An 11797-nucleotide genomic window follows, 5' to 3' on the forward strand; every position below is an offset into this window, starting at 1 on the left:
CCCCCCCCGCTCCTTTCTGGCCTCCCTCTGCGTTATGCGATGGCGCTGGGCTGGGGGTCCTGAACCGAGCGCATTTCTTGCAGAGGGGGCCCAACCCTGGAGCAGCTCGGCTACTTTGTCTTCGGCGAGGGTGGGCGGCCGGGTCCGGGGGGGCCCCTCCTCAACGGACCTGCAGGACCCCAGTAGAAACAGGAGGGCCCACCCCAACTGGGCCATACTGGGTAATGAGACTCTGTGTGTGTGTTTATGTGTGTGTGTGTGTGTGTGTGTGTGTGTGTGTGTGTGTGTGCATTTCCTCACTAAAACTTGGAGTACTTTTTGGAACTTTAGGTTTCAATCATGTTCTGCTCCAAAAGGTTCGCGGACGTCTAAACGTGCTCCCTACCTAGTCGGCCGTGCTGATTAAATGAGCCCGTAACAAAACATAAGCAGGGTTTCTTGCAGTCCAAACACAAGCTGTTCCTTCATAAGTTTCTGGAGCTCTCGAAAAGTCCGACCCCGCCCAAGCGTGATCTTCCTTCTGGCCAAATTCCAAACGATCCACCTCGTCAATGTGGTCCGGTAGTCATCATTTGGGACCCCGGCGGTCCGCCGAGAGAGTGGCTCGGTCGTACGTTGGTGGCAGGGGGGTCTGATGGACGCGTCCTTCAGAGGAGTCCCCGCAGCAGATGCGCGACCTGCGGCGAAGCCCCGGAGAAAAGATGGATGGACGGACGGCGGGGCAGCAAAGACAGGACATGTCTAATTTCCGTCGGTTCCTCCGGGTCACGGCGCCATTTCCATTTTAGAGGGCAGGCGGCGAGTCACGACGGCTCCGAGGAGGCCGCTCGCGATCCAGCCCGAGACGCGAGGGAGATCTTATCGTCGTCATTGGACGCGCACGGCTGAAGGTGGCCGCCGTGAAAATCGCTTCCGGCTCGGGCCAATGAATCGATTTTTGCGATTCAACGGGCGTTTACGCTTACACGAACGACGCTGCTGCGAATGGAGAGCAGCGAGTTTACCAAAGCGACGAGTCCGACCCCTGAAGCAACTACAGGATGTGACCTCAAAGTTGGTTTGCCTACGACACGACAGGGCACATGACATGCCGCCCGTTGGCGCATTGCGAAAGCCGGTGTTGCCAACTCGAGTTTCTGGACTGCATTTCTGACCTTCCCGTTGCTTGGTGCATTGTGGGGGGTCTGTTTGAATTAATCACCTGGTTTTTTTTTGTTTTTTTTTGTAAACGGATGGAAATTTTGAAAAAAAAGGACTGGAAATCATCAATTAATCAAAAACTAATCAATGGTGTAACTCCTCCTTATCTGCACAGCTCGTAATTTTTGAGATGTTCATTTTTAATCACCGGGATTCACTCCTGAGTACTCGCCTGCACCGAGTACCAATTTGCCAACGTGTCAAACTCCCGCTGTGGAACGCCAACTACTGGCAAGGAGGCCTTAGTCCAAATCAGCTTCTTGTTTTTGTTTTTTTTTTGCCTTAAGTATCGGTGGCTGCTATCGGCAACCTTGAAATAACAACTTTGCATTCGACAACTTGTCATTTTCCATTTTTCCGAGCAATTGGAGGAAAAAAAAAAAAAAAAAAAACATTGACCATCCGATGCCTGATTTTCTTGGAAAAGAACCGAGATGTTCGTTTCATCGCCATCCCCAGTCGAACGTTTCAACGCTTTTCACCGGTGTGTGTGCGATCGACTCGATAAGTGCCTCTCGCCAGCCGTCACGGCTTCTCTGTTGGCACCGCTCGTGCCTTCGCTCCAGATTAATTAAAAAGGAATCCCTGTGTTCTCCGACAGGAATAAGGAAGCAGCCGAGGGCTTAACGGCAACCGCCGCGTCGCCCGCAAAATTGTCATCGGAAAGCCATCATTGACGATTTGCGCGCGCCCCAAAGAGGATTTGCAATAAATGAAATGGATTCGCCGCGTTTGCTTTTCACGTGGCGCCGTGTGATTGTCACTTCGTGCCTGGATTTGCGCCCTCAAGTAGCGTCGGTCCAATATTTAATATCAGCTCATGTTTTTAATGGGCTTTTATAGTGCCAGAGAAAGCGTGTTCGTCTACCGAAATGGGGGAGGATTTGTTTGCCTCGACAAGACGGTTTCCTGTACTTTGTAGGCATAATGTGGCACTGCAGCTGCAGCTTCGGTTGCAGGAATTGTTGGAGGTGGACAAATTATGAGAAGCCATTTCTGTTGTGTGGCCAAGTGTGAAATCAAGTCAATCTTTTGGGATTTCAAAATGAGCAAGCCTACTTTTTTTTTTTCCTCTTAAGATTTGACAATTGAAAACAACATTTTCAATTGAAAATTTTCAATATATTCTAGGGAAAAAAAAAGGTTTTCTGCTGGCAAGACTCCCCCCTATCATGCTTTCTCTGAAAAAAAAACAAACTCATCATTTTTCTTGAAAAGACACATTCCCAATCCATGACCCGAAAAGAAGCATTTTTTTTCTCAATAGAAAGACTGATCTGAGTTTTAAAAAAATTCTTGAAAATAGAATATTAAAATGACAGGTCTTTTTTTTTTGTAAAATTAAAACTCCATCCACACAAACATGCTGCAATGCTCTTTTGTTTTTTATAGGATGAGAAATATTTCACAAATTAACCAAAAAAAAAAGAAAGTCCTCTCCTTTTGGAAGAAGGAAGGACATGCAAAACGTTCTTTCAAGGGCTGCAAGCAATATTTCTGATATATTAACGGCACAGTCTCTTAGAAATGGGCCCAATGTCACGGTTTTAAGCCCCCCCCCCTAAAAAAAAATGCTAATTTATGAGGAGTGGACAGTGAGTGCATGAGTGATTTCTGTGTGGAAAAGCCCACTTTTAATAACACAAAGAAGCTTTTCGCTGACCTCCTCCTTCAAGTTTTCCTCTCGCAACCCTCATTTGTAAAGTCCCGGTGAATAATTAGCCCCTTGTGGCGGGATTAGCTTTTATCGCACCTTGGAACACAAATACGAGCGCCGGCATTAATGGAGGTGAGGCGGCGAGCCGTCGCAGGTTGTCCAGCTGCCGGCGTAACCAAAGAAAAGGTCAGCGGGCCGCACTTGAGCTTCCGCGCTCGCGGCGGGGGCGAATCATCCCAAACCCGACCGCTGCGTGCGCGATTTCCATGCTAAGCGGCGGGCGCGCTCGCATCTTAACTCGGTGAAGTGAAGGTTGAAATGTACTCGCGGCGGCAAATGCGCTTACTGAAAGAGTGAGAGTGAGCGAGGGAGGGGGGAAAAAAAAATGAAGCAATTTCCTTTCCAAGTGCAAAGTGAAAGTCGTAGAGCGGACGGGCAAAAGAAGGCGCTTTTGCCTTCATATCAATGAAACGTGATGTCATCTTTCGAAACCCCAGCACTTTGTAAACAGTCGCTGGTTTGGAAGTGCTCGAGAAATACACTTGAGTTGAGCCGAGTTAAAGCGGAGAGGCCGTGCATGCGCGGGTCCTCTTTTCAGTTCCCTCCGAGTGTTGTTATATGACCGTCTCCAGTTGCTGATCAATTATGACCTGATAGCGTGTGCCGAGGAATACTTTTCAAAGTTTCATGTCATCGCTGTGATGGCATGAGTTGGAATGATCATTTCGCTGCTTGAGTAGGCCGCATAAAATTAAAGAGATGCTTCGGGGGGGCTCTATGTGTTGGGGGTTGGAAAAAAAAAACCCCAAAAAGTATTTTTAAATCATAAATCTGTCTTGAAGAACAGATGTGTGCGCGCGTGTGGCGCCCCGACAGTGACTGCAACTAATCTTTGTGTCTACACGGCGGCTCGTGCGGCATATCAAGTAGCAGCAAATCCAGTGTGTCGTGGAAAATGAACTTAGACGCTTGTTGGGATGATGATGATGATGTCAATGTCTCGCACGACTTCATGCGGGGGGTGGGTGGAGCAGAAGCCAGCCAAGGCTCCATTTAAGTCAAGCAGGTGGGTGGTCTGACGTGCGCCCAATTACAAAACGGACGCCAAGCCTTTTCCCCTTCCTGATACAAGTCGGTAAAGATCTGATGTGTGTCGGTGAGGGGCGCTTGTTTTCGATGTCTCCCTGATTGGAATGATCGTTCTCGGGGCGGTCAGATGAGCTGGTCGAAGTGATTCTGGGTGGTGAGCGTGTTGCGCGCGATGTGCTAGGACGCGCTCTTCATCCGTGATCTGCTCAGGAAACGATCGGGGCAGACAATCGAAAATGTTCACCTTGTCCAATATTTCTCCTTCTTCCTTTTTGTATTTCGCGTCTGTCTGGAAGCACTTTGGCCCCCGTGCTGCCGTTCTCCACTTTGTCTCGGTACGACTGCAGACTCGCTTGTTCGGTCAGGTCGACTTCACACGATAAGAGCAGTCACGGCACCCATTTTTCCGGGTCACACGTGGCCTCGCTGGCATTTGCAGACTTGTAACTGCAGCTTTTGAAGTCCATGATCTATCGTCCTCATCAGCGCCGCCACTTGCTGCTTCACAAAAACAAACATCGTCCCGCCCGTCCGGTGGACGGCTGCCCAAAAAGTTGAATTCTTGCATCGTTACGCTGCTTTAGTGCAATTTGTCAGTCGGTTTCATCACAGCGGAGTGGCTTGTTTGTTCTCCGGTGAAAGGGGAGATTTCAGGCTCGCGGGACATGTTTTGAGAGCAGTGGTTGAGCATGTGTATCTTTGATGTGTGTGGTGTTGGATGTTGAGAGTATCGGCGCACGCCACATATAGTCCAACCCCAAAAATTGCCAGCGGATCAGTTTGCAAACGGTGGCTGGCGAATGTGCGGGGGCTCTCCCTCGACAATGAGCCTGGCACGCCAGCCGCAGGGAGCGGAGGCTGGCAAAATCAAACATCCCCAAGCCAGGCGCACTTCCCGAGTCCTCTCCGCAGAGCCAAATTGAAAACGGGAAGCTTTCCAGGGACGCGGGCGCTTTGCGATGCCGCAGCCGACTGCTTTCTGGAAACTTGTCAAGTGCGCGGCGCGGCCGTACCCCCAATAAACACCGCGCGCTGGGCGGCGGCCAGCCCGGTAATGGCCCGCGAGTGCGCTCCAGCCGCCGCCGATGTTGCCGCACCTGCACGGGGAATGTGGCCGGAAGGCCCTTCGCACATTAGCGCGGGGATTTGTCTCTATCAGAAAATGAAGAAAAAGGTCTGGCACCACTCGGGGAGGGTAATCGCGATTTCCGAGGACGGCGGGCGGATTATAAAAGACTTTGTTCCGACAGCTTCTTCCTCACCAAAAGCTGATTTGACTTTGACGACCTACGACCCCTTTGAATATTTTGGCGTCGCCGCACTAACGAGCCGGCGGAGCGCCGCGCCAATCTGCCACCGCGCTTGACGTTTATTAGCATACGTACATGCAACAAATGTCGAACGTGAATCTAATTCCACCACCTTGTGTTGTGACGCGCGTTCGGTCCCAAAATAGAAACGTCTCGCAGGAACTTTGCCAACAATGGATTCCTGACTTGTGTTTCTCCTCAAGTAGACTCTTTTGGACCCAAGTTCCACTTTGAAGTCGACTGCCGCCCACCATCTGCAGTTGAGTCAATAACAAAAAAACATGTGGAAAATGGGATGAATGGCGTCCTATCCACCAGATGGATACTTTTGCCATAGTTGGGCTTGGGGGGTTGGGGGGGTTGCAGGGCTCTTTTGCGCCTCTGTGTGTGTGTGTGTGTGTGTGTGTGTGTGTGTGTGTGTGTGTTTGACCCAAATTTGCACTTTTGAAGGACAAAGCTCGTCTGTCAGATCATCCGCTCAATAAGTGGTTAACATTCCAAGCCTGCAGTCATTTTTCTGTTTGGACTTTTGTTACACACAAAAAAAAACAAAAAACAATGTTGAAATGTAAAACGTGACAGTTGAAGTCGGATTGGTTTGGACGGAGGAGGTCAATGTATAAAATATCGCTTCGTTTGGATGTTTAATTTACAGTTAAGTTGCTTTTCATGTGCCTTTTTTTTTTTTTTTGGGACCAAAACCGGAACTTCAGCAGTAGGAAATATTTTCAATGTTTTTCAGATTTTTCTTATTTCAGTGTTCTTTTTTTTTTTTTTTTTACTTTTGAGAAAATGATTTTTACTTTTGAATTCGTTTTAGTTTCTAGATAGATCGATGAAAAGACTAAAAGCTCACGTGTGAAACGCATGGGCCAAGACGAGCGGAAGAGGAAGACGTGAAGGTTTCCCGTCCAAAGGAAGCCATTTTAATGAAGGCACTTGGGTGTTGAGCGCGGGTGGAAGTCGGCCACGGCGCATCGCGCCGGCCGGCTGGCAGCGCTTGAGAAAGAATTTCTTTTTGTTCTCCAGCGCTCCGCCTTGTCTCGTGCAACCGACTTAATACATCCTCGCCTCGCCGCGCGCGTGCGTTTCTCGCGTCGACGAGAGACGATCGCGTTGACAACTTTTACGGCGGTCAGCCCAGAAAACAAGCTCAATTGCTGTGTCACAGAAACAATCATGAAACAAACTTTTTTTTTTCGTCTTCTTCCCAAATGCGCATCCGATTACGGAGAGTGTTCCGCCCTCGCCGCGTCCCCATTGCGGCTCGACGTACAGATAACTCCTTCAACGACCGCACCGTTGATGTTTGTTGCGATTTATTCACAGGCGAGTCAAGAAGGTGTAAAACTGTAACAGACGCGCATAAAACACTTTGACGCCGTCGCAATAAAACGCGGTCAAGCAATGTGCCCCACTGATCTGGCATGTGACGAACGCGTGGCCACGCTCGTGTCGCTAACGTTAACGAGCTAATGCGCTAATCACTGTATGTATATGCTAACGAAACAATTGGAACGCCCCAAAAATGTAAATATACGACGAGCACACCCCACTAATTAGTAATATGACAGACATTTACATCATAAATTTACATCCAGGCTGTGCTTGGCCTACGACACGAAGTTGCAGTCCATCGTTTGGAGGTTCTCCGTGCAAGGTGAAACAGGAAGTGTCTCACGCGACAACATCCGGTGTGCCCTTCACAATAACAAATTGACTTTACAAAATAAAGCGGCTCTGTAGCGATTGGAACGGGAAACAAATGTTACATGGCTCTTCGGGAGCTGGAACAGAGAGATCCAGCCTCATTGTGTTGTTTCATGGAATGGTGCAGCCAAGGACCCCCCCCCCCCCCCCCCCCCCCCCCCCTTGAAAATGTTTTTCGAACTTCAATCCCATAGTGGTGAGGGGCCTTCTTTTGCAAGTTAGCCAGAAAATCAATGATACCACGGCATGGCCAGAAGAAGCGTGAACACCAAAAGTGTTTTTCTTTTTTTTGGGGTGGGGGGTGGGATCGGCTTTGCTTGATTGAGGAACTTCACTCTGTCCTGAAAAATAGTCCCACTAAAAGTTTCATTTCCTGAGTTCCACAAGCTCAGCGATGTGGCCCGAACGCTCACGAGTGATCGCTCAAGAGAGACGCGGGTTGGAAGGGGGGGGGGCGCTTTTCCCGCCCCGCCATGTTGTTTATCTTTACCATCATCTTTTACAACCTGGGAACATGTCGGCTGGTCCGGCAGGACATCTGGACCGTGTCTGCGGCACAGAAGCGCTGTCAGCCCGCAGGATTCATGACGCTTCTAATGGGCCCGCTCCGGCGCTGAAATGGAACAATTAGATTGAGACGCACATCTGTCGTCACTTTCCACAGAGCTGTTGTGCATTGTTCACCCAGTGTTGGGGGGGGGGCGAGGAGCCCTCGGGTGTTAAATGTGTTGAATGTTTACATGGCGTGCGCTCTGTTGAAGTTGCTTTGGGCGCTGGCGTGCGCGCGTGTGGGGCGGGCGGGCTTGAAGACATCCAGGCTCCTTTGTGCCAGTTGGAAAAAGCGCTGTTCGCACGGAGAACGGCAAGTGATGATGTGTTTACCCGACGGAGAAATATTGACTCTCATCATGGCTTTAAACAAAAGAAAAATATGCGCTCAACTCAAGTTGAGCGAGAAGCACAACGAGCTGCGGCAGCGCCCGACGTGAGATGGCACGGGAAATATGACGTGACGATAAATCTGATGGGAGAAAATGTAGCGAGAGTTGCACTTCTGGCGGACTTTCCAAAAATTGTAATACGATGCAGGTACACCACAACGCGCCTCCGTTCAGGTCGGCGTTGTAAGCTGACTGCATCGGGCCTCCCTCCCGCAACTTGTTCGAGGGAATTGTAATCCAGAACAGGCGCTTGGGGTAGACGGGGCCGCCGGCGTTCTTTCAATTGCGTTTATCAGCAAATGCTAGCAATGTACAGGACGCACAAACACAGTTTTAGCATACCTGCCGGCAGCCTCGACTGACCCGCGGAGCGAATCGTCCGGCGAGGAAGGAACCCGGCTAACGGAGCGTTCTCCTTTGTTCGCTTCCGCATCGCTCGAGCGAGTGGAGCGGCCTAAGAAAGGCGTACGCACGTTCGCGGTCATAGTTACGATGGCGACCTCAAGTGGACAAACTTTTCACATGCGTATACGGCACTGTTTGTCCATGAAGCATGAGATCTGAAAAGAAATCAATAAATCAATAAATAACATCAATACTTGTTCCTTCCGTGGCAGGTTTCGCCTGAAATGTTAGCGACCGCCATAAACCAGAGATGACTGCACACCAAAATATGAGGCAAAAAAAAATGCGCAAAAATGTCGAGCTGGCATCCAACTGGAGCCTCTTACGGTATGTCACAATTTGGGGAATTTCGTCTTGGTCACCCTATTTTTACAAGTGACACAAAATGACTAAATGAGTACACGTCAAAAAGTGATCACGACTGCTGTCGACGTCTCGTTTTATTCTGAAAGATCACTTGCACCACTTCCAGGAGGGGAAGTAGCAAACTTGGTGCGAGACAATCATGCACGCCACCTCAAACACTTCATTTAGTGTCATCGGCTGGTTGCAGAGAAGACTGGAAGAGGCACAGAAAGGCGTGTCTTCGAAACGTTTTGGCTTTCGAACATTGTCGGATTTTGCAACAAATGGCTTTGCGTGATTTGCAAGATGCCTTCTTTCTGTTCTCCTGCGTCAACGGATCTGGACTTGGTGCGTGTGCGCGCCTGCGTGCGCGTGTTTTATGCGTTCTCAGATCAAACCTCCCTCTTATTCCATGTAACCTCAGCTGTAATGGTTCTGTAATGAATATCCATAAACCACAGTCTGGACACACACACGCTCACACCCAGCAAACGATAGGTCAGGTCTTGGTTATTGGTTGCCATGGGGACAAGGGGAAGAAAGATGTTGGTGCGTGTGTGGCTTCGGTGTGGTTCAAATGGTGTCAAAAGGTCATGGTGCAATTCACTTTTGAGCTCTGTGGTGAAAACTTGTTGCTGAACCTTCGAGCCGCGTATTTCGGCATCGGCGCGTTCGGCCATCTCGCATTTGACTGCAGCTTGGCAGTTGAAAAGTCGTGCGAGCGCTTCGTGGGCAAGGTGTGTCATCTGATTCATGCCAGTTTCAAGACACGTTGTAGTTGTGTGGCCATTTAGCATTTAGCTTAGCACTTAAATGTTGACTTTGAACTCTCACCAGTTAAACTACGCGCTCTGGTTGATGCAAATAAGGTCGAAGTGAAGTGCGCGTCTCCAGGTTTCTCGACATCCTCCTCCCATTTCGTGTTTCAGCCATTCGGCATGTTCGTATTTTCGCATTTAGACGTAGCTTAGCATTGCAAAGTCGAGTGAGCCATCCGCCAGCGGTCACGGCGCAACTATTTAGCATTTAGCCGTGAAGCTCAGTATAAAAAGTGGACATTTTTACTGGCCGAGGTGTCGTCTGATTGAACAAAATGAGTCTTGAGGACCAGCTGAAGTCCCTGCGGCGCCATTTCGCGTGAACCAAGAAAAGTTGCCCGAGGTGAACTTTTTGGTGGTCAAGGTGTCGTCTGATTGAAGTGAACGAGATCAAAACAAAGAGCGTCTGGGTGTCTCGCGGCCATTTGATGCGAGTCCATCAAAGTGCGTCCATACACGGGCTCGCCGCTCGTATCCCCCTCGTTAATCGGGCTCTCACGCCGTTTGCGGGCGCAAAGTAAAAGCCGCTGAGTGCCCGTCGACCGGCCGTGGAGCCGCATTCAACTTGACCAAGGAGGACGCCGTCATTTGCTTGAGTGCTTTCTATTTGCTGTGATTGGCAGGCAAGGTTGTTGCACAGACCACCAGGAGGGACTTAAAAGTCAAGACGCTGGAAAAAAAAAATTGGCGGGGGCGAGAGCGGGGGAAAAATGCGGCTCCAAGATAAGCCAAGTTAACACCTTAATTGTTGCGGCAATGCTACAGAAAAAGACGTGATGTACATTGGCGCCTTGAGATCGGAATTTGTTCCCGTGGCCGTGTTTGGAACTCAAAACATCATTCACCATTAAAACGAAGGCAAATGACATGAATGTGTTCCATGTGTTATGCACCATGCCAGTTATTATCAATTTATGTTTGTGCCTTACCTTCGCTCTTTTTGAATAAAGGCGCGCAAAGGACGAAGTGTTTCGATCCATCGACGATCCAAAATTTAAAATAACGGCGAAAGACGAAGGTGAAGGTTTCTCGATCGCGCCGCGTTCAACTTTACCGGCTGAACTTTGCGTATTTGTTTATTTATCGATCGGAAACGTATTCCGATGCAGCCGTGGCCGTCAATCCGTCAAAGTGCGCTAATTGGAACGCGGCGTTGCGGCGATTGATTATTTTACAGTCTTGTCGATGGATCGGATTTGATATGTACGCCTCATTAAAGATGATATGGCTGCTTGGGCCTTGACGTATAGCGAACGCCATTGGTCTTTGCTTGTTGTTTACAGGGCATCTATCACACTAATTTTCCCGCCGCTTCTTTCTTACGCTTTTGTGGTGTTAATTGCACACTTTGATCTCCATTTGCAGCTCAAAACAGGCCCTGCGGCGCTTTTGTTTTTTTGTTGTTGTTTTTTTTTTTTTTTTTTTTTTAGCCCCCGGGGAAAGCATCCGATATTTTTCTTGAACAACTCATCGTCATAAAGGACAGAGAGCACGAGTGCGGCTAGCGTAACATTTGCGATGGGCCCAGTGAATGTCCTCCCCAAGCAAATATTTACGCGACCGGCAGTTGCTCCAAGAATGACGGAGAAGTGACTTTTTTTTCTTTGTCCATGTGCTCACCTGCCCATCAGGGGGGAAGTAAAAGCCGTTCCCAAAATGTTCAAAATGCTCACGTTTGACCAAGTGCAGCTTTAAATCCGAACAGAAAGTTTCGGCGGCCGAGACGAGGTGCCGAAACCAGCTGAAGATCCACTGAGCCACTTTCAACTGGCACACGCAAAAAGGCACACGCAAATTTTTTTTTAACGCGGTGCCTGCCGGAGGCGTATTTGTGTCGCTGACGCGGCATCGACATGCGCCTCAGGCACAGATCGGCACAGTCGTTGACGTGTCGAGTCGGCGCATAAAGTGTCTTTGTTCTCCCGTCTGATTGCAGGGAATTGTAAATACCATTTTTGATCTTTTTATGAGGTTTGGACGAAAAAAAAAATGTGCGATGACATTTGCACTCATCTTTGTGAATGAAGCGTTCGGTAACAGGTGGATGAGGGGTTTTGTTTTTTCTTTCCGAGGCGTCGTCGCCGGTTCAATGCGCATCCGCGGGGTTGGCGGACGGCACCGCGCGGCCTCATGTGATTAGCTGGCCTGCGAGGCACACTGGCGCTTTTGTTCCGAGGAGGGGAAGCCATCAGCAAAGCGGCCACGGGTCGCCCGGACGCTCGTTAAGTCCTCATTAAGTCGTCTCATCGGCATGACCTCATCGGGCCGAAAGCGGCCAGACGCCCACCGCCGTGCGTCCATGCGGCTCCCCTCGCGGCCTCT

The 11797-nt window shown here is 49.6% G+C and overlaps 1 protein-coding gene across 1 annotated transcript in view; it reads left to right on the forward strand.

Annotated features, from left to right (window-relative positions):
• gfra1a (gdnf family receptor alpha 1a) overlaps positions 1–11797 on the forward strand; it is a 38923-nt gene that overhangs the window by 14191 nt on the left and 12935 nt on the right. The window contains exon 4 of the mRNA XM_019859956.1: positions 84–221. Within this exon, the coding sequence (XP_019715515.1) occupies positions 84–221 (138 nt within the window). The remainder of the gene's footprint in view (positions 1–83; positions 222–11797) is intronic.

The sequence above is a fragment of the Hippocampus comes genome, unplaced genomic scaffold, assembly GCF_001891065.2.
Source record: "Hippocampus comes isolate QL1 unplaced genomic scaffold, H_comes_QL1_v1.1 scaffold39, whole genome shotgun sequence".
In the NCBI taxonomy this organism is placed as follows: Eukaryota; Metazoa; Chordata; class Actinopteri; order Syngnathiformes; family Syngnathidae; genus Hippocampus; species Hippocampus comes.